Consider the following 23544-nt stretch of genomic DNA (forward strand, 5'->3'; position numbering starts at 1 on the left):
TTACTAGCACCCTTCAATCCCTCCCTTCTCAGGATTAAATGGACAATTTCAAAATTCCCAACAGTTTTACAATACGTAGTTTGGATTACTAACACTGGGCATACGAATAAACGGTCACCAAGGTTAGATCTTTTGGAGTTAACACCCGGTTCTTTTTTACCAGTCGGCTCTCTCAAGTGAGAGATCTGTATGTCATGACGGCCAATTAGACAAAAGCGGTTGCATCTCGGTTGTGCCTGTCCATGAAGCATTGCACAATCAGAACCTTGTGACAACAACAATCTGATAACTTCCATAATAACATGATACCGTGTCCTGTCTGATGTTCTGCAGTAGTTGCTTGACCCTATGGATTCCTCGTCACATTTCAGCCGTCGAGAACTCCGACAAGTGATAGCTTTACCAACTGTTTTGGTTTCTCTCCTTTCCACTGAGAATGAGAACGTTTGTGGAAAGATAACATAGAAAAGCACCAAATGTAGTACAAAAAAAAATATTATACTCTTCCCCAGTAACAACAGCTCAATGTCTCAACTAGGCTTGAGATGAGTGGCCAATTGAGAGTAGTGTTTTATCTTGGCTTCCCCATGATCTTGACATGCTACTTTTTTTCAGAAACCATTGAGGTCAATCTCAATTCTTGTCAAAGCCTCGAAACTTCGGGGCTGTTCAGATTGATGCCATTTTCAACCATACTATTTTTTAGCAAAGTTGTCAAAAAAATGTCTATGTTTAGTTTGTTGCCAAATTTGGTAAATACATAAGAAATCATGCTAAAATTTTGACAATATTGCCATCTTGCCAAAATTTTGGCATTAACAAAATTTGGTAAGGTTTATTTTGGATACAATCTGAAAAAGCCCTTCGTCGTGTTGACAAGTAAAATGCAGTAGCAAAGTGATGGAACTGCGGAACGAACATGTATTCACCATCAAAGAAACCTAATATGGTTCTGTTGAGCAAATGAAGCAAAGCTTCTTACAAGTGCTATCAAATTAAATGAGACCCATCATGTGAAGATAATTCTATTGCACAGGCGCATTTACATGTTCAAACTATGTGGATTTTCTTATTATGCTAATAATGAAGAAACAAATAACATGGTATGCTCTTTTCATAAGCTAGAGAATCTAACCTAGTAAAAAAAGTGAACTGCCATTTTGTTTCAAACAGTACTACCATACAAAGGTAATCATTGTCTTCATACCCCCCCCATTCTCAGGTGGGTTGCTCCAGATCGCCCTCTGTTCTGCAAAACCACTAATAACGGCAGACCGTTCCTTGTCGCCTAGAGAATTGGCCACCCGTTTATAATATTCTTCACTATTGAAATCGAGTAATACTTTTACCAAATTTGCACTCTGGTTGTCAACTACAGTCTGCCCATCAATGCTTGTAGTACTGTTAGCAACAATGCTTATTGGTTTCCGTTGTAATGACTGCTTGATATTTGATCCTTCCACCAAAGAAACAGCGCCAAGGAGTTCTCCCAGAAACATATCCTAAGATAATCACAATTTACCCGTCAAAAGAAAGTTAAGCACTGTATCAAGTACAAAACTATAGTAGTTTGAGCAATAATTTTGGGCTCTGTATCCTGTCATTGGCTGAGTTACTATCCAACTGGAAATGGGATGGTCAGAAGTCAGCAGTCAGGATTCATGTAAGCAGAAAGCAAAGCTTATTGCAGTTTCTCATGAGCAATGATGAAAAATCTCTTCCTTTCATTTGGACTATCGTTGCTCAGTAAGACGCTCTAGAGGCCATGATGAGAAAAAAAAAAAGGTGCTGCACCTCAGGCTTTTCTTATGGGCCCTTTTTTTTTTGCTATAGCAAATAAATAGAAGGAAATGCAGATGTACCAAATGTTTACCATGTGGTGATACAGCTGGTGCTTCTGTTGAAGGTCATGCAGCAACGTTAACAAGTGATGAACAAAACGTGATTCTGGAGTCTCAGCATGCTTCAGAGCTTCAAGGAGCGCATGAAAGGAAGCAGCTTTTCTTTGGGCTCTAAGAGGAATTAGTGTGATATCCAGAGTGGAATCTAGTACTGTTTTGGCAGCTAGGGGATCAAGAAATATATTAAACTCTGCATAAGTATTTGATGGTACACTGAACACATTTCCCTTTGTATTACTGTCATCTCTGATATGACCTCCAACAACATAAACACTCTGCAGAGAGAGAAATTTTGTAGTTAGCATGCATACAATTAAAGTTATTGTAAGAATCAAAAGATATCAAACATGACCAGACCTTAATTACAGAACTTGCATTCCTGTCAGATAGCACAATGTTGGCCAAATTTGTAAGAGGTCCATTGGTAAGAATGGTGATCTTCTCATTCGGATCAAGTTGATGTTTAACAAACTGCCAAACTTCAAAAGCCAACGGCTGTCGAAGTTCTGGATGATCAGTATCTCTAGGAGCACCATATTTTACTGAATTTTCAGCAGTATACCTGGTTATGAAAGCATAAAAGTGTAAATATTTACACCATGCACATTGAATTGTATATTTGTCATTTGGTCACTGGAAGGATACCTTCTAGGACTTCTTGGCAATGACCGAGCTAGTCCATAGAGAGTGTCAGAATCAAGAAGCCCACCACTACCTTGGGGAATAGCACTGACATACTTGCAACCAAGACTTTCAGTGCCTAATGCAGAAGTGCTACCACGGCCAACAGGAATATCATCACGGCCCATCATATGTAGAATGTCATAAACAATATCAATACTTGCAACATTGGCCCAACCATTGCCACTGACCAAAATCCCCTACAATCATTATATCACAATGTAATGTAGAGACAAATAAAGGAGTTAAAACGATTTTTTCAACATAGGTGCACTTTGCAGAACCGTTTTCACTATTTGCACCTTCAAAAAACATACCTTTAAATCTATTAATTCTGTAGGCACCTTCAAAAGGTATATAAGTGAAATAAAATCTCCAGGACTCATGTCCATGTCAAAAATGACTGGTTTCCCCCTACTTTTGTTTGTGAAGTCTGGACTGTATAGAACCTCTCTGTAAAATGGAAACTGGGCCGTTATGTTGAAGAGACCAGTGTTCTCAGGGAGATTTAGGGTCTGCAGGACACAGTCTAGTTGTTACTGTCTTTTAAGAATAGGGAAAAATATAGCGTAAATGTTTTCTGTGAAATGCTAAGAGGCACAGTTTGTTCATATCTAACATTACATAGTAGTGCATCAGGTCCGTCATGAGTATTTTTTTGTGACAAAACATTAATCACTAAATATCAGTTAAGCTATGAAATGCTACTGAGCATTCAGAGAAAAAAAACATGTAAACTAAGGTAATCTATTGCATGCGCACATGCAGAGATTCAGCATTGTAGCAGTTGTCACCCATAGACTTCATATTGAATAAAAATTTATGATTTACTCATCTAGAATAAAATAACAGTAATATTGAAGTGCCAAGTGCTGGTTTAAAACTCATTCTGAATGGATCATTGAGGAAGCAAGAAATTTATGATTTATTCATATATAACGAAATACTCCCTCTATCCCATAACATAAGGCATAGTCAAACTTGGCACGATCTCCAAAACTAATCTATCTTATAATTTCTCATATACTATAAGGTTTGTAGCAACAAAATTATAACCATATGAAAGTAAATCAAATGTCAATTCAATGATATAATTTTTAGCAAGTAAAATTTAATTCATAATATACTAAATATTGGTCAAAATGTTTTGAAGGTGGAATCTTGAAATGCGTGGGCGCCTTATATTATGGGATGGAGGGAGTAGCAGAAATACTAAGGTGCCTAGGTGCCGATTCAATGCCCCCAAAAAAACCCAACTCAATATGAAAATTTCCAAATTTCTGCAAGCATTTAGAACTATTAGCAAATACAGAAAGAACAATAATGGCTACAGTTTACATGTTATGCATGACAAATCCAACTAGCTGGAAACTAGCCAGCTGATTGGATTCGCACAGGTTAGACATTAAATTTTGACCAAAAAACTTAGATATCATACAAAAAGTTCATATTCAACCTTGAGAACTGCAAGTGAACAGCTTACCTCGAGGAAGCTCTTAAAGAATTCCCTATCTAGCAGGCTACTTTTATCTACATTTACTTTAGCCTTTGTAGCAACACAAACGCGAACTGCTTCTGGACCAGACTCTTCCTTAGTATATCCATCCTATGATAAAATTAAATTTGTCAGAAAATGGAATATGTCATGCACAGCAGATTATGTCCAAAGCACTATTTCACTAACATCATGGAACTATGGAAGTAACTCCAATTAATGTATTCCTTTAGTATATATATATATATACATGTATCCATATGACAACTTAAGTTCACGTTTACTTTAAAAAAAAAAAATCTATGCAACTCCATGATATAACTGGTTATGTATGCATAAGAGGAAGGCTAATGAAGTTAAATGGAAGCAGTAATAATATAATAAAAAATAATGGAATTTTCCCATAAAGATCAATTTGGCAATGTCATACCTCGCATCTTCCTTTCTTACTTTCCTTTGCAAGGCAGAAGCTATCTGTAATTCCAGTCTGAACATGACCGCTATGAACTCCACCCTTTTGAAGACCAAACTTGGGAATGACATGATCATCGAACAATGGGTTTGAGCCATCGTGTATACCATATGGTTTATTTGATGTTATTACTGTTATGTTCATATATTTAAGCTCGGCGAAATCATTTTCAGATTGGCAATTATTGTCATTGCGCATGCTGGATAGAGCTACACCAGAAGTAAAGGAATCCCACATAAAGTAGCTCTGCATTAGGTCAGCAGAAGAGAAAAATAATAATAAGGTAAAAGTGAACAGGTTCCCATATTGTACCAAACATAAGATCTAAGGATATAAGCATATAACTTACTGTATAGAATTCATCATTGAACCATGTGTCTCGAGCCATTTTTAAAGAGTCAAAACAATATTGTGCTTCATATGTACTTTGTTGTTGTTGGAATGCATAAAAGAACTCCTCATTGACCGGAATTGTATTAGTTGCATCAAGAGGGACAAGGGTGATTGCAATGCCAGAATGGAACACCTGAAATGAATAAATTATATTATACTAGCTAAAGGCCTGTGTTTTGCTACAGATAACAGGAAAAATATCACCATATTTCTAAAATGAATAAATCATATTTTCCGTGAAATATGTTATCCACATTTTCCCTATAGGAAAATGTGGCTATCCACATAATTTTATATGTGGCTATACATTTATTAATTTTATATGTTGCTATCCATCCAAATTTAGTTCTTATGTAATATTAAGAAGTTCAAGGGGTAATATGTAAAAATTGTAATGGGAGTAGGTGGGATGGCAGATTCACTGCCACCACCATTGAGTCTTTTTAAGGAGTATAGATAATCTGCTAGATAAAGATTAAGAATGATGAAGTAAAAAAGAGTTTAGATATAAGTAAATGTGGCATAAAATTCTTTCTTCAACAAAAGAATCATAGATGGAAGTTTTCATTTTAGAAACCAAGTCTTCTATAGCTGTTATATGATACTAGTCTAATAAAAGAGTTCAAGTCTCTTAGATACAAAAGAAGAACAAGGTTAACGAGTATGTCAGCATGTACTAATTGAGTACATATTAATTTAAAACCAACAGAGGAACTTAAGGTACATATTAATTAAGAAAAGCAGTACAGGATGGGATGAAATGTAAGTTTCTGACTTTACTCCTTATGGAGAAGAGATACTGAAGACCTTAAATTTAACGATAGAGATCAGATCAGTAAGGCATTGCAAAAATCTACTTCCAAATTTCAACAAAAGAAAACGGTGGCACAGCCTAACATGTAAATCTGGGCCATATACCTGATATGCAGCAAAAGGATCTGCAAACATGTTGAATTCTGCATTCGGATTGGTTCTGTAGCTAGTAAACAGGTTACCATGGTCACCACACTGCTGTGGCGTGCAAGATGTGGTAGAATTTTTTGGGCAGCAACCTGTAGGGTTCTCCGATCTCACTCCACCACCCATAATGTATATGTGCTCCACATTTTTTTTCAGGTGTGGATGTGTCATAAGAAAAATGGCGAAGTTCGTATGTGACCCTATTAGCATGACGGTTGTAGGGCCTGCTGATATTGTCTCTATCAACACTTGCTGTGCTGTAGACTGATGAAGTGGTATGTATCTTCTGTTACCCTGTTTTACATATTAAAAGAGTACATTGGAGCTGGTAATAAAAACGAAAATAGCCAGATTATCCAGTAATATTCTTGCAGAAAAGATCAAAGCACACTTCAGCGATTGATTGATATTGAAAATGCCAAATGGCATCCCCGAATTCCCTAGACCCAGTTCACTGATACTGCAAATACAAGTGTTCAGATAACAGCAATGATTTTTGAGTGTCATACTGTCATCCATAAATTCTTACTAGTCAGCTTGCCTCAAACTACAAACCAATTAGAGACCAAGTGAAAGATGACCAGTTTCTAGAGACATTTATACAAATTTGTTGATATCTGCCCTTCTGCCTGAAATGTTTACAACATGACTTTGTTGGAAGTCTTAAAGAATAATAGAAAAATCCATCCAAATAGTCAGTGTAGCTCTTTGAAATAGACAAAAAGAAACATAGAGCAGTCCTAGGAGCACATTGTCAATATACAGAGTTCTTGCTGGTAGTTTTGAAGTTCCAACAACTTTGTGTTAGCAAGACAACTGCTAAGTTAACAAGGAAATGAGAAGGAGAGACCGTAGGACCAAATTTTATTGCCGTGTTTGACATTTGCTCCGACTAAAGGATTTTAGATCTAAGGATATTAGATACTCCACTCAACTTAAAGTACCTCAATTTAAAATGATATGTTGGCACAAAATTATGTAGTGGTGCAGTGGTGCGAAAACTGACCAATTTTAGGAACAACGACTTAACTACTATGTGCACTTTCTTTGCGAGAGATGCAGTGTGCACTTATCCTACCTGAACACCAAAATTGCGGCATTCGACAAGAAGGAGCACAAAATGAAGCATACCTGTGGAAGGAAGCCTTTTCTTATGCCAGAGTTTGTGTCGATGTCCAACCGCCCACCGCCTTCAAGTGGAATAGCCTGCCTATACCGGCAGGGCCCAAAGGTTGTCATGCCCTAAATTTGAACGTTTGTATATTAGTGATCCTAAAAAAGCAGACATAAATTTGGGCAATTCTACTACATATTTTGGTCTAGATCATAACAAAGTGATGAATTCTAAATTGTACCTGATCAATCAGAGGTAAATAACCACCAACGTTCGGGTGTATGGTGCCATGGCCTGATATACCACCATCACCACCAACACCAACTGGGATGTCATCACGGCCCATCATGTATAGCATATCATAGAGATGATTCACAGCATGACCAGCATCGGTCCACGCATTCACGTCGATGGTGACCGCCTGCTCATGTTTACAAGAAGAGTAATGTACCATCGATTTCTTGCAAAGACCCACAAAGAACTTGTCTAATACTACCATAGATAATGTCAGAAGAAAATTTGCATAATCAGTCGGTGTAAAATCACTATTTAACTGAGCGGCTACATCAATCCTTAGCTTGACACACAATCGCTGTAAAATCATCATCGATTCCAAATTTCCGATCAATAGCTACCGATTGCTCCTTGGGTGGCTAATGCGAACGCGGAAGAAACAAGCTGCTTCGATTTCTCACCATTCCGCACATTCCCCGGTAGCCCGCGGCAGCGCGGAGAACTCAGGCCAGTTGCCTCGAGTGTCCCAGCCGCTCGCGCAGATCCCCCTATACGGGATCCTCCTCCGAATCCACGGTGATAGGTGGAGTGCGCCATCGCCACCTAGTTTGAATTCGCCTGCCGCCGCCGCCGTGGTGTCGCCGCCACACTTGCTCCCCCGGCCGGCCGCTGCCCTCGGCATCGCCACGCGACCACGTATCCCGCCGGAGTCGACGCGACGCCGCGCTCCGTCCACGGGCGCTCGTCGGTGGCATTGTCGTGTGGCCGTGGTGGTGGCGGCGCCGGCGCCCCATCCCACCGGCGACCTCATCCGCTTCACAAATTTAATGGGCGAACGGCCCAAACCTTGAAAGTATCCGGATAGGAAAAATTATTGATGGGCCTAAATTTGTTGCTACCCTAGTTGAGCTTGAGAATTTAACCCGTTAGTGTAACTGTCAGTTGCCCGATCTTCTTCAGTTAAAAAAAGAACAATGAGTTCAGAGCTTTGCAAAAAAAATATAAAAAAAAATTGGGCAGATTTTTTTGAAACAAACTCAGTCGTCCGTATATCTTGAAACTTGAAATTGACGAAATCATCATGGACATCTAACTGTTAAAGGGTACGTTGTCTACCACTGAAGGAATAATTAGCCGCAAATGCGAATCCCTGTGTCAAATCTAGGACTTAAATCCAAATGGATTGATTTAATAAAAAAACTAACCAGTTGAGTTATGCTTACTTAGCAAGTTTGGATAGATTTGTTAGAGCAATTTTCAACGTGTACGGTGTACCCCCTTAGAAATGGCCAAATGGGTACCTGAATATTCTTAACGGATTCTGGTCAATGCATTGATCGGTACAAATCGTGGTGAAGTTTTATCACGAATCTTCTTGTAAAAGAATAATCTAGCCTGCGTGAACACTCGGTAAAGGATCCAATGTACTGCTACAAGACTTCTACACGCTCTTTTTTTTCCCGATTACACATAAATGCTCAACACTAAAGATGTAATGCCACACTCACACGTATGTAAATTATACCCCTAACACATGCTCAAAGATAGAAAAATCAACGACGCCGGTCTCACTAAATTTATGCTTAAAGTTCACTTACACTTAAATAAATTCATGTATATTAAGATTTAAAGCTTAGTGGATTAATACGATTATATTATTCTTAGAAAAGTAATGTGCCAAGCAATCTCTCCGCGCGATATGTGTCGTTTTTTATGCAAAAAAATATGTGACGGTATAGACGTATCATAACAAATATCATATTGATATATACTAGCTATGGAAGTAATCTATTATTTGAGATAAAAACAAAGAGAGAGAATAATACAAGTTTCGATGGCGCCCATCCTCTTAGTTAGCACAAAAAGGAATCAACAAAAATGTTGGCTTACATACACACGTCATCAAATTCCCAACCGACCAACCGCAAGAAATACTCTTTGAAATTGAGTTAGCTAATCTCTCGGTTCACTTTTGGGAGATATATGGCTTAATCATGAAATGTGGTGGTGAAGTGCAGGTAGCATATAGTCAAAGGGAAGATGCTCCATCACTGTCTTGCCTATAGCTAACTCCTGTACTTTAATTATGCTCGAGTAATGACACTGCCATGCAACCAGCAATGCTTGGGGGGGGGGGGGGGGGCAGTTGAATTTGCATGTAATTAGGAGCAGATTCTGCTCGTTTTGTTTGAAGGTAAGATGTTTTTGTATTATGCTAATTAAGTTAAACTTATTTAAGTCTAACCAATCATGCATGCATCATATAGAAAAATATAATGTAGTAACATTTATACCAAATTTATTTCATTGTATTAACTGTTGAACGTGTATTTTTATAGTATATTTGTTTGATATTGAAAATATTACTGTATTGTTGTATAAACTTGATCAAAATTAAATGAATAAAACCAAAATATCTCGGGTACGTCTTAATTAATTTACATATGCTCGAATACAAGTTCGTGGCGCACGCGGAGAGATGATCGATCAACGTGATCGATGTATATATATATATTTATGCAATGACAGAACTTCTACAAGTTTGACCAATTTGCTAGCTTGCTTGTATTCTAAAGCAAAATATTAACGGGCGATTTGAGTACGAGTCAGGATCAAGTTGAATTATTTGGAGAGAAAAATATGCATATAGCTAGTATAGTACACAACACGAGGTCGGGAAAGTTTGCTTCCGGGAAGGCGGGAAGGTATATATATAGAGAGAGAGACGATTTCTCATTCATTAAAAACCAAAAGTCCAAGATACGTACGATCAGCCATTTCACAAGTCCAAGATATATACGTTTGGGTCGACTTCATGGGTAGTTTTGAGTGTTAGGAACGAGCTGTTAAGTACACAAAATAAGGAAATGTTGTATAGGATTTATATGTTATGTTATTTATACAGTTAAAAGGCATGAACAATATTGGTGGCATCTACGCGATGATGCTAGGATATTTGGTGGGACGGAGGATGTAAGGAGAATTAATATGAATGTCCTTTGTTGATCCCAGCACACGGTTTAATAGGCAATTTTACACCATACTAGCAAAATACTTATGCTTTACTATGGATAAAAAAATATATATATTATAATAATATCATTGAAAATATATTTTTATTAAATATATTAGTATCACTTGTTTATTTATTTAAATATATGGTATTAACTTGTTTAAAACAAATACTAAACTATGTTAAATATCAGAAAATATCATACTAACTTATAAAAAACTACAAAACAAATGGTGTAGATGGTAAATTCACTGCCACCAATAGTGTCTTTTAAATCCCTTCTCTATCAATATATAAGGCAAATTTCTTGCCTTCTTTTCAAAAAAAAATAGTGTCTTTTAAAAGAGTATAGATTTCCATATATATATATATATAATTATACCAGTAATTATATGAATTTGTTGTAAATGAATAAGCAAACAATTTATAAGAGTTGTTTGTATATTATATAAATATTGCATAAAAATGTTTATACACATAGCAATCGTCTAAACCAATGTTTATACTCTTTGTTTATGTTTATGTTAAGCCACTACGAGTTACTCAAAATCCAAAATTGAACACAAAACAAGAGGATAAATTAAAGGGACTTGGTAAACCGTACATGTGGATGCATGGGATCCTTTTCCTTGTCAGGTCCAACTGTCGGCTCTACTAGTCTGCTGCTGCAGTACATGGTTAGTCGTGACATGCACCGTTTTGTTTGGAAATGTTTTGTCGGCCATAGACATCGACTGAACTATGATAGGACCGAAGATGTTAATATGGATCGCTCACGAGTACGTACTGTATGGCTATTATATACGCATTCGACAAAAAAAAAAGAAAGAAGAGCAATAGTAGAAATGAAGAACAGTTATGAGGTTTGCCAGTATTAGCTAGCTAGCTGCATGTGCTTCATTCATGGAAACAGCAATTTTTGGTTTCTTTCAAGAGTATGGAGCTCCAATCAAAAGCAGCAATATATTAGTTGTCACTGCAAGGAACGATCAAAGGCAATGCCTAACCAACGTATTATCTCCTATATTTTCTTTGCTTGGATATATATGATCCACATGACGATAATCCTAGTTAGGCAGGAATGCGGACTTGCAGAGAAATGCAAGAAGGTAAGCAAAACCATTACTACTACTACTACCACCAATCAAGTCATCAACCATGCATGCAAGAGAAATTAAGAAGCTATACACGCTACGTGCTGAGACGTACGTGGCTGCAGCATCACCACACTAACCTTGAGCTCGAACTCGGAGCGGTTCTGCTTGAGGAGGTAGAGCAGCGCGAAGAGGTCGTCGGTGTCCATGTCCGTGTCCACCAGTATCCTCCTCGGCTTCGCCGCCGCCGCCGCCGCCACGACGACGGCGAGGACCACCACCAGCACCGCCGTCGCCGCCCTCCGCAGCGGCGTCATCTTCGTCCCGTCCGTCATCTACACGGGCGGCGGCAACGACACCACCGGCGCCCGAGCTGGAGACTGGAGAGAGAGAGAGACCCTGTGTGGCAGTCGCCGTAGTCTGCTATCCAATTCAGCGAGCAGTTAACGGAGGATTGGATAGTTAACGAAGCAAGTCGAGTGAGCTAGCTACCCTGCCACCATCAGGGTCCAGGGCAAGCCATTAAATGCTATAGCTCGCGCGACTCAGAGAGAGAAGGACGATTGGGTATGGGCCGTATATATGGGCGTATCCGCGTATGCGTAGGGACTAGTAGGAAGGCTGTTGGCACATGCACACTCATACTAGCTAGATCTACAAATGGATGGATTTTAAAAACCTAGGTGCTTTCATTTTGTAAGTATATGCATGCTATCTCAATATATGTTTTTTTCTTTAACAAGGTAATATATATATATATAAACATTATCTGTCACTTCATAAATATAGGAAGTTACATTTATTAACACAAATATGCAGAGAAAACAGTATCACCAACACAGGAAAGCATGTCTACGCTGCCAGTTTACAAACCTCATGCACCGTAGATGTCATATTCGCAGCCGGCACCATAAGAGCATCACTGATAAACCATGATTATTGTTTACAACTGACACACATAGGGGAACATATATATGGCCAATTCTTATTTACAACCGGTACATATATGAGTCTTAAGCTTAGCAGGGACATGTTGACAGGCTCATATCAAACCCATCGGCAATAGTCCTACTGTAGACATATACAAATAATTGTCTAACTAATTAAAAAAATTAAAAAATCCTTCTTCCACCAACAATTATAAGGAACATTCCCCGCAAAAAAAAATTATAAGGAACATTGAAATGAAGGATAGGCAAAAGATTTTTAGAGGATTGTTCATTTCCTTTGGAATTTTTTCCATGGACCCATTTGATTCTTCATAGGAAGAAGATATAATCTTTTTTTTCAAAAGATCTCATTCCTATAGTCAATTTCATAGGGGAAATGAGCAAGAGATTAACCTCTTGTAAACTTTCATTTGGTTTAATTTTTCCAATGGGGCAATTAAAGGGCTTCTCTTTCCGGTGGTTGTGTTTTTAATTCCTATAGGGTTGGGGAAAAAACATGCTACTTCGATTTCAACGGTCATGCATATTTTTGCCAACTTCGGGTGGAGATTCACAAATATGATTCAATAATTGTGATTTATTTATCTTGTGTTGGTGCCTATTAGTTTGTATTTGAGTATTGCTGAATTCAAAGTGTGTCTTGTGAACTCTGTGGTGTGTGATCGCTGTTAAGCAAGTCTGTGTAATAAGTGGTTGTAGCTCTTTTTTAGTAAAGGCCGGAGTTATTTCCATTATCTAAAAAAGGAGTGTAAAAAAATAGGAATTGCTCAATCACGTTGTTTAGATGCTTCATGGAAATAGTACATGAATTTGGAGTGAGAGTGACACAAAAGGAATTGTTCAAAAAGGTTTGATCTCATGTTAAATATCCTATAAAATTCCAGTAATTTTTAAGGTCGTTTTATAGAAATTTCAAAGGACTCCAAAAGAGCCCACAAGAAATTTCTTCCAAATATCATGTGTTCGTAAGAAGCCTTAAACATTATATGCCACTTCATAAACGTGGAAACATTATGTCCGCTCCTTGAATAACCATGTATATTTGTGATTGGAGGTATTAACTCTGTTTTACATAAATATATATATTTATCATATTATCAATTTTTAAGACATTATGACTGGACTCGTCTTATTAAAACTATCTATCATTTATTTAATTGTAAATGTTTATTGCTAAAGATATCTTAAGAATGCATGGTTTATATTTTCTTATATTTACATTAGTTTTAAAAAGGTAAATTGTCACAACGATGTGTTAAAAAGTTAGCGTCATATATTTAAAAAGAAAGAGTAGGACTTAATGTACGCAGAAGGAATAATATAATTTCAGATCCATCGTTCATAGTCCTGCGGTACACGCACACTGTCGAACTAATCAATCCCTTTTCCTGGATATCATTGTCCCCCTTTTTCTCCAAATACCTTTGGCAATAGTACGCTCCCACACGTTAAACTCGTGATACCCTCATGCCCATGCTAATATGCTAAGTACTCCCTTCGTCAAAAAAAAACAAAATTAGAAGGGAATGTGACAAAATTAGAAGGGGATGTGAGGATGTGACCATACAACAAATCTAGGAGGAGTCACATCTTTTCTATATTGTTTTTTTAATGTGGGGAGGGGGGAGGGCTCCATAAATGATTATGAGTGTCTTGTCACTCTTCATGACTGTTGGCAGCGTGGGGTTTGGAGATATCTGGCTGCGGAGAGCCCACCGGCCGGGGCAGGTCCCAATCGTTGGAGCTGGAGTAGCTGACAAATTAAGTGTGTATGAAGATGGCAGAATGGGGTAGATGGAACGAAAAGATAAGAGCCTTTTTGGCTTCTACGTGATGTACGATCCTAAGAGCTAATCTATTAAGAAAAGGCTGGTTGAGAGTGGAGTACTTGTACTGGTAGCTAGGATCGCGACCTATAATTAATTTTATACTCGAGATTTTGTTAGCTTGCACGTATGAGCATTTTTTTAAGCAAGAACGTACACCAATTTGAGGTTGTAATTGTCTCTACCCTACTCGATTGATAAAATCATTTTTCATGGAATGATTGTTTCGTGTTCATATCAGTCAACCGTCTATTATAGTGTGTCTTTTCCGCCATATAATGAGATAAATACAAGCTACTCTCGTAAAAACTACTCCCTCCGTCCCATAATATAAGGAATTTTGAGTTTTTGCTTGCACTATTTAACCACTCGTCTTATTAAAAAAATTTAGAGTTATTATTTATTTTTTTGACTTACTTTATTATCCAAAGTATTTTAAGCACAACTTTTCATTTTTTTTTATATTTGCACAATTTTTTTTAATAAGACGAGTGTTCAAACAGTGCAATAAAAACTTAAAATCCCTTATATTATGGGACGGAGAGAGTAGTGAATTGTACCCGAGTCATCTCCTCTCACAGACCGGTGCTCCTTTTTCCTCTCTTATTCTCTTCCCTTTACTTAGTGAAGTTTAGCGGTGTCTATGTATAACTATTTTATTGTTTCTCTACATGCTCTAAATATGACTTTTATACTGTTATAGTTCTTATATGTTTTCCATATATATAGCCCTCGTGTACTCTAGTTATTCATTGCTTTATGAATGATACCATTTGAAAGCAGAATGTATTATACTAGTGACATAAAAGGAAGCCATTGTGCTCGCTCTCGTGACCTAGAAATTCTCTAATTAATCCGAAAAAAAAGAAATATGAATTATTAATTAAAATGTGGGTTCAAATCCTATCTTTCTATAAAGTTAAGGCTCACTACATCCTAAAGCTTAACATGCAAATATGCCACATCATCCACTAACATTTACTACATCTCAAATCTCATGCAAGCATGCTAATCTATTAAGTTTTAGAGCTTTAAAATGCAAGCATGTTAATTAAATTATCATCCTACATAATTCACATAATATTTCAATATATCTCTGCATCATTTTTTATAATATCTTATATACCTATATAGTTCATCCTCACTTAAATTTAAGAGCTTTAAAAAATCCAAGCATGTTAAATCATCATTCCACATAATTCTCAAAATATTTTCATTTTGTATAATATCTATATACCTATATAATTCATTCGCACTTAGTTAATGTTATTTCTCTCTTCTCTCATTAAGCCATATCACCTCAATTGTTTCTAGCCCTCAAATGATCAATCTATGGTTGGAATTATCTCCCTTATTTTCTTCTCTCATAAAGCCACATCATATTACTTTTAAATTTGGGTCATTATTCTATATACTATTTAAATTATGATAAACCACATCAACTTATATAAGTTTCTATCGTCTAGCTATCTTACACATTATTTCTATTTCTTATTATCATACCAAACTCCCACAGCAACACGCGGGGTTTCATCTAGTTACTACAGACAAGATAAACCAAAGAATCCAACTAGGAAAAAAATAAAAGAGAGTACATATAAAACTAGCAATTATATATCGCATGCAAAAAAAAAATTAGAACCCTAAAATTTTGATTGAAAGTCTATCAGCATTGTAAAGTTTGAAACCAAACATTCAATTCCCTAAACTTTAGAATACATTCACACAACCTCCTAATGTGATTTTACAAAATGGATTTTATTTAATTTGTATATACATTAGCTTAGCTTTGATCATGTGACATAAGCATTGGATATATATGTTAAAGTTTTCACTTAAATATTTCTTTTTGCATCTTGTTTGCTTTCACTTACAAGAAAAGTACAAGTTGTATGATATCACTGTACAGCATAAAGTTACAACCTACAATTGATGATGCGTAAAAATATTGTAAAGTTCAGGAGGTTGGATATCTGGTTTCAAAGTTCACGGGGCTAAATGGAGTTTAATTTAAAGTTTAGGGGGTATTTAGACTTTTTCCAAAAAAAATATAAATGCTATAACTGGAATATAAGTTGAAATATTAATAAATAGTTCATGCTAAACATAAATAACTACAATCGGAAATAAATATTAAAACCTACAGGTTAAATTAATCCATTCTACAGGGGAAAATAAGCATGATATCCACTAAATTAAAACTGATAAAAATATTAGTGAAGATGAGCTAATTTCTAGCAGGATGATTCTTACATCGATGTTATTACTGATTCTTGCTACATAAGGATAGTTCAAGGTTGAAGCAAGTGCGTAGAAGAAGATTTAAAGCTTAGTCTTCTAATTTTTCTCTTTCTAGTGAAGTTTTCTGATTTTCTTTCTTATTAGTCTTCTAGCTTTTTTTCTATTTTTTTTATATTCCTTAGTTATAAGGCTTGGGATCCAAGTACTCATATTTATAGTGGTTGGTTAGACCGGATTTCAATCTGTTACGGAATCGCTGAGGCCAAAATGGTGAGACACAGGTAATCAGGAATTCAGGATTTTTAGATGACTTACAGATTATAGAATCATCAACGGGACACTGGGATTTGTAGGGATTCAACATGTTGATGTGTTGCCTCAGGTACGGGCTCCAATACATGTTGATACTAGTAGGCTAGTAGCTCAATCGTACTCTATTTGTCCCATAATATAGGAACCTAGAGATAGAATATTTTATATAGTAGGAAAAAGTATGAATTACCCACTAATATATCGTGTTCGCTCGAATTACCCATTGCACCCGAAAACCAGATATTGCTTACCCTAAACTTTCAATATAATACCGGACGAATTGCCCCCCTCGATCCAATCAAAGCGGTTTTATCTTGCGTGGCGTACGCGTGGCAATCTAGTCAGCATTTTCTTTTTTAAAATAGTGGGACCCACCTGTCATCCCTCCTCTAACCCTCTTCCTAATCTATCTATCTATCTCTCTCTCGCGCGCGCGCGGGCACAAGGCACGCACAGCGGTGCATGTGGGCGGCGGCGCAAGGCGAGATGCAGGAACCAAAAGCCGGAGCTGGGTTGTGGGAGGCGTGGAAGGGGTGCGGCTGGGAGGGCGTTGCGGTGGGCGCGTGGGGTGGTGCGAGACGCAAATGCAGGAGCCGGAGGGCGGAGCTAGGTGGTGGGTGGCATGGAGGGGACGCGGCTGGGAGGGCGAGGTGCTGCGGCAGACGCGAAATCAGGCTCCTCCTCCGCAGTCGCCTCCTCCCGCTTCTGCCTCAACTCCTCCTCCACGTCCTCTTCCCGACGCCGCTGCAGCGTGGCCGGGTTGATGTCGGCAACCGCATCTGCAGCCTGCCGTGAAGGCGGATGGCGCGATGGGGAAAGCCGGAGCAGGCGGCAGGAGAGAAGCCGCCTTCGCCGGTGAAGGCCAAGCGGTCGTCCTCACCAACTAATTAAGTCCAAGTCGTCGGGTAAGGGGAAGAGGTCCCCGTCGCCGACTAGGTCCAAATCGATAGCCATGGGTGCGGCTGGGAGGGGGAATTAGTCGCGCTCGTCCACGACCACACGGGGATCCCCCTGCCGCCAACACGGTCTCAGCAGCAGCGCGAGGCAGGCTCAGGCGAGGCGCGCGTCACCCACACCACCACCACCTTCACCCCGCCCACTTCCTTCCGGCCTTTTCCGCCTCAACCTTGGCTGCGGTTGTGGCAGCCGATGTCCTGCCTTCGTTTCTGACGTCGCCGCCTACCGTCCGTCCCCGCGCGCCGCCGTACGCACCGACCTCCTGCACTTGGCAACGCCATAGAGAGAGAGGGGGGGAGGGGGAAGGGGAAGAGGAGAAAGAGGAGGTGAGAGACTATGACAGGTGGGCCCCACTATTTTTTTTTAAAAAAAAAGAAAATGTTGACTGGGTTACCACGCATACGCTATGTCGGACAAAACCACTTTGGATTGGGTTGAGGGGGTAATTCGTCCGATGTTGAAAGTTCAAGGTGAATGATATCTGGTTTTAGGGTTTAGGAGGTAATTCGGCCAACCACAAAGTTTAGAGGGAGGGGTAATTCATACTTTTTCCTTTTATAGTATAATGAATCATATACCCTCCTGCCTAAATTTTATTCGGTTCTAGATTACTATATTATGGGGCAGATGGAGACATAGAGTAACTCGCGCTGTTGGCATGTGCCATGTCAGTTCTCACTAGTTTTGTGTTGTGTGGAACATTTCATTCCACAAGTTGAGCACCAAGCTAACCACTCCAGCACAAGTTCGTTTACAGTGTACTCCCAAGCTCTGTTTACTCCTCTTTCACATGCTTTTACTGCGTACAGTGGCAATTCGCGTCCAGGCTCTAGTATAGCCCCTTCTGGACAAGAGGTTCAATCGCAACATGGGCCGAGGCCTACTAATGTGACGAACGTACGTACGCGATGAGAGTATTGATGGAATAAGGTCCTTTTAACTTGTCGACGAATCCGATTTTCATACTTTAACTGGAAAACCAGATATAATAGGTCTATCAACTATTAAAACCGGTGAAAAAGGTCCCTCGACGGTTTTGATGGCGATTTTGGTTGACGTGGCGCGTATGTGGCTAGTTTAACTCGGTCTTGATCTGACATGGTGCTTACGTGGCAAATTGATCCAGAAAAATAATAAAACCCGTGGGACCACATATCAGTTTCGCACAAATGATAATAATAAAATGGTGGGACCCACGTGGGCCCCCCATGTCATCCTCAATCCTGGGTGGGCGGCGAGCTCCAAGCTGACGGCGCCCGGAGCGAGGCCGCCACCGCCGTCGAGGCGGAGAGGGCGTCAGCGGGAGGAGATCGCAACGGCGTCGGAGCAGCCGGCGAGGAGGTCGGCGTAGACGTGGTCGAACCCGAGGAGCGCCTGGAGCATGCACCGCCTGCCGAGGCGTGTCGCCACTTCTGCGACGCGGTTGAGCGCGTCGAGCTTCTCGGCGAGCGTGAGCGCCAGGAGCCACGAGTCGTCGCCTGGCACGAGCGCACGCACGGCCTGGGAGCCGAGGCAGAGCAGGTGAGCAGCCGCGCCGCCTCGGTGTCCGACAGCGAGCGGATACAGGTTGGCGGCGCGCGACATGGCGTTGGCCACATCGAATGACAGGATGTCGACCTTCCCGTCATCCACCCCCTCCGCCGCCGCCGCCGCCGCGCCGCGCCGCCCTTGCCGCTACTCGTCACCGGCTTCACTTTCCTAGACGACGACGTCGCCATGGACAACACCTTGTGCACCAGCGACCGGCCTCCATGGCGATTTCTTGATTTTCTTCTTGGATCAAACAAAGATTAACCAAAAGGAGGCTAAAAAGTAGTAAGAAAAATATCTCCGCTTTTGCACCAAATCCAGCTAAACAAGAAACCAACCACGAGCAGTCAAAACAGACACACCGATTTTTTTCAAATCCCGTCGATTTGAAATTCAAACCTAAATCCTCTGATTTCTTCGTTGTCTCGCTAGTAGCAAGCAGCAGGAGCAATTAATGGCGGGGAGCAGAGCTAAAGCAAACAAACAAATTAAACAACCAAGTAACGAGAAATGGAAAAACAATGGAGAAAGGTGACCACGAAGACGAATCATGGCCTCTCCTGCCGCCGCCGCGATCTCCTCCCGCTGGCGCCCTCTCTGCCTCGACGGCGGCGGCAGCCTCGCTCCGGGCGCCGTCACTGCAGCGCTCACTGTCCACCCGGGCCCAACCGCCTCGGTGCGCCTCGCCTCCGCGCACCTGGCCTCCGTAGATCCAAACGTGGCCGGAGAGGGGAGAGGAAAGAGAGAGGAGCGAGGATGAGGGGAGAGAGGTGAACAGAGTGGAGACGGGGAGAGAGAGGAAGAAAATAAGGGGATTGGGGATGACATGTGGGGCCCACGTGGGTCCCACCATTTATTATTATTATGTGCGCTAAACTGACACGTGGGTCCCACGGGTTTTATTATTTTTCCAGATCAAATTGCCACGTAAGCATCACGTCAGATGAAGACCGAGTCAATCTAGCCACCTAGGCGCCACGTCAGCCAAAACCGTCAAGGGACCTTCTTTACACTGATTTTGATAGTTGAGGAACATGTTGTATCTGGTTTTTCTGTTAAAAGATGAAAATCGGATTCATTAGCAAGTTAAGGGACCTAGATAAACTTATTCCGAGTATTGATTGCCACATTAAGCCTGCCACTCCAAGCGGCAGTATGGTCGGTGCCATTGGCTGGCCCATCATCGTACCAGCCAGTCCAGCCATATACGAGCAAGGAAAAAGTACAATGAAGATCCTGAACTTGTCATCGAGTTAAAAAACTTTCTCAAACCGTAAAACAGGTATCTGACGTCTCTTAACTAATTAAAACCGTTATAATAGGTTCTATGACAGTATTGCACCCGGTTTTGTCAGCTGACTCAGTATAGGTCCCACATGTAAGCCTCTTCTTCCTTCCTCTCTCCTTCCCTTTCCCTTTCCACGGGCGACGGGCGTGCGCGGGCGGCGGGGACGGAGAGGTTGGGCATGGTGAGGTTGGCGCGGCCGGTGGGGGAGGAGCTGAGCGCAGCCGGCGGTCAGCGGGGCGGGAGAGGAGGAGGGCGTCGGCGGCCGAAGACGGGCGACGCGGCGGCGGTGACGGCTGCGACGCAGCGCCGGTGATGGCGGCGACGGGCAACGCAGTCGGGTGCGTCGCGAGGAAGGAGGGGACGAGGCGGGACAAGCAAGCCGCCGGGACATCCTCTTCGCCGCCGCCGGGGGGCCGCCTCGTCGCCACGACGGCCAGCGGCAGCAGGATGGGAGGAGGCACAAGTGCAAGGTGGCGCCGGCTGCGACGGGGTGCGTGGCGACCGACAGCGGGGGAGAGGAGCTGGGCGCAGCAGGCGAAGATGGGCGGCCGGCTCATCCCCGCTGCCGCCGCCCACGCCCGCGGCGAACGGTGAAGGTGAAGGGGTAGAGCTTGTGGCGACGGAACTTAGGGAAGCAAGAGCGGAGGGCGACGTCCTCGGCGGCGGAGGAGGAGAGGCTGGCATCCCCACCCGCGACATCCCCGTCGACCTCGTCGGCGCCAAGCTCCTCCCCCACCAGCCGCGCACGCCCGTCGCCCGTCGCCCGTCGCCCGTCGATGTAGAGCACCAAGTTCATCTCCGCCTGGCACGGCCCGCCGCAGAACGCCTCCGCCGCCTCCGAATCTCCGATGGCACACCGCACACCTAGCGCGCCCTCCGGACAAGCCTGTACTGCCCCTGGCACCCGCTGTAGATCTTTACCCGGCCACCAATGCAAGAACACACACATCCAAGATTGCAGAACGTCAAAAACAGAGTCTATTTTCTACTTGAACTCTTTTTTCTTTCTTTTTTGGCTGAAATTGTTTCAATTACTGCTCAAGTTTGATTTCGAACTATCAATGATGTGCTTACATATCTATCGTTGAAGCAGATGATGGCCCCGGCAATGATGTCTTCAGTGTTTCTTTTCTGACCATGGAAGGGTGTTGCTGCCTCGTCTGCGACGGCGATGGCGACATGCATCTAGATGGGGCTGTGAGCAGCACGATGGGCAGAGCCCGGTCGGGAGGAGGAGGACGGCGCCGGAGACGGCGAGCGTGAGGAAGCCGACGACTTGGGTGGAGTTGGGCGCGTGCGTTTGCACCGCCGGAGCGTCGATGACAAGTCCGCCGCCGCGGGCGCTTACCTTACCCATGGCGTTGCGTCGGACGTGCGCGTGCTGCTGCCGATGGGAAGAAAAAAAAGAGTCTGACATATGGGACCCACGTGGGTCCCACGCTGAGTCAACTGCCACGTAGGACAAAACCGGGTGTAATACTGCTCTAGGAGCTATTGTAACCGGTTTTAATTAGTTAAGAGACACTGGATATCTGGTTTTGCGGTTTGAAAACGTTTTTTTAACTCGATGACAAGTTCAGGGACCTTCGGTGTACTTTTTCCTACGAGCAATTTACTCCTCGTGATAGGCCTTCAATGGTGACACTGTGACAGGCCAGACCAACCGCCGCAATCTAATCCATCCCACCCAAACCATTCGGGCCCGCGTAGCAAAGCCACCGCGCTTTTTCACTCGTATAGGTGGATCATCATCCCGCTTTATGCATTGCTATTAGCAATGGCGGAGCTAGAAAACTTTTTAAACATAGACAAACTTAAATATACCTAATATTCGCTATAATTTTATAACTTTATTTAGAAAATAAAATTTCAATGGTGTATTTAGTGGCGAGCCCAGGCGGCTACCTGGCTTGCGGTGGCTCCGCCCCTAGCTACTAAAGTACCTCACAATTAGTAACCATATATAGTCTCTCGCTAGTGATAAAAAGACACAATACATGTCTATACTACTTAAAGGTAATAGTGTCACCATCAAATCACGGCGCCAATGTCACTGGCGCCCCACTCCTGCCACGTCAGCTTGGCTCGCCGACACAGTGCCACGGTGGCGCGAGGACGGTGCCAAAGGTGTTGGCGCCACCATGTTAGACGACGGCGCCAGTCTTTCTGTTGTAAAAAAGGATCATTTTTAGAATAAGTTTTTCCAAGGGTTTATTTATAAAATAAGTTTTTCAAAATAACTAAAATGTAAAAAAATATTAGCTTTCTGTTGCAGTGCTTTTGTTAGAGTGCGCAGCCCAGCCCACCCAGGTCACATTGGGCCTGCTCTACCACAGGCCTAACCGGAGCCACAACTTTAGGTCTTGGGCCTATACAACCAAAAAGACTAGTCTGATGGGTGAGGACCGCTCTCACCTTTTAAGTCGTACTCACATATCATCAATTACCGATGTGGGACTAAACCCAACAGCTTTATCTCGATTAGAAAAACCATAAACTTGCAAGCTTTTGTAGTAATTTTAAATGAGATACACAATACAAATTATCACGAGCCATTGACGGAATTTTTTATTTATAATAATTAATAATATTTAAATTAAATAATTAGTAATTCCTTTTGAGTATTTACCAAAATAAGAAGGACGCTATTCTAAACAGCTTCCGCATCAGGACGCTCCTGTAAACAGCGTCCGCGGATGGACGCTAATCCAAACGACGTCCAGACCGGTGTAGCCACTTCAAATGCAGCGAACCGAGCAAAAAAAAAAGGAAGAAAAATTACGGTGGCGCTAGGGTAGGTTGCCGCCGCCGCCGTTGCCTCCTTCCACCGTTTGCCTCAACATCGGGAGGCTGTAGCAGACGCCCGCCCCCAGGAGGCCCTCACGACCGCCCGCATCGATTCCAGAGGACACTGCCATTGGCGGCTTCCAATTTGGGAGGCCGAAGGTTGTTGTCCTCCCCGGAGGCTGCTGCTGCTATCTGCTCGACTCCTGGGAGACCGTTGAATTCCATTATCCTGATAAAGTACGTATGAACACAATGTATATAGCAGCTGATCAATGGTAATTAGCTAAACGTATGCA

General features: G+C 41.7%; 1 protein-coding gene and 2 long non-coding RNA genes across 4 annotated transcripts; 1 reads left to right on the forward strand and 2 right to left on the reverse strand.

Annotated features, from left to right (window-relative positions):
- Window positions 1–898: 898 nt before the first annotated feature.
- LOC4338757 (nucleoside hydrolase 3) lies at window positions 899–12008 on the reverse strand. Of its 2 annotated transcripts, none has more exons than XM_015782238.3 (12): window positions 11498–12008; window positions 7258–7437; window positions 7034–7144; window positions 5861–6196; window positions 4899–5075; window positions 4508–4795; window positions 4066–4188; window positions 2900–3097; window positions 2547–2782; window positions 2259–2463; window positions 1874–2176; window positions 899–1502 (listed from the first exon to the last, which is right to left on the reverse strand). In XM_015782238.3, the coding sequence occupies exons 1-12, from the start codon at window positions 11690–11692 to the stop codon at window positions 1176–1178; spliced, it is 2679 nt and encodes an 892-aa protein (XP_015637724.1). In that variant the 5' UTR covers window positions 11693–12008; the 3' UTR covers window positions 899–1175. The 2 variants fall into 2 exon arrangements, with proteins under 2 accessions (XP_015637724.1, XP_015637725.1); XM_015782239.3 differs by lacking the exon at window positions 11498–12008 and adding an exon at window positions 7712–8113.
- A 9198-nt stretch (window positions 12009–21206) lies between these two features.
- Window positions 21207–21679, reverse strand: LOC136356442 (uncharacterized). The gene is made up of 2 exons (XR_010741257.1): window positions 21536–21679; window positions 21207–21376 (listed from the first exon to the last, which is right to left on the reverse strand). It is a non-coding gene; the product is annotated as an uncharacterized lncRNA (long non-coding RNA).
- LOC107280885 (uncharacterized) lies at window positions 21298–22055 on the forward strand. The gene is made up of 2 exons (XR_001545864.3): window positions 21298–21437; window positions 21555–22055. It is a non-coding gene; the product is annotated as an uncharacterized lncRNA (long non-coding RNA).
- Window positions 22056–23544: the final 1489 nt, after the last annotated feature.

Source organism: Oryza sativa, chromosome 5 (assembly GCF_034140825.1).
Source record: "Oryza sativa Japonica Group chromosome 5, ASM3414082v1".
In the NCBI taxonomy this organism is placed as follows: Eukaryota; Viridiplantae; Streptophyta; class Magnoliopsida; order Poales; family Poaceae; genus Oryza; species Oryza sativa.

Coding starts and splice junctions, on each gene's coding strand:
- LOC4338757 (XM_015782238.3), bottom strand. CDS start 11,692: ATGACGGACGGGACGAAGATGACGCCGCTGCGGAGGGCGGCGACGGCG. Junction 7,145..7,257: donor ATTTACCTCTGATTGATCAG/GTACAATTTAGA, acceptor GTTCAAATTTAG/GGCATGACAACCTTTGGGCC. Junction 2,783..2,899: donor CAGAATTAATAGATTTAAAG/GTATGTTTTTTG, acceptor TAATGATTGTAG/GGGATTTTGGTCAGTGGCAA.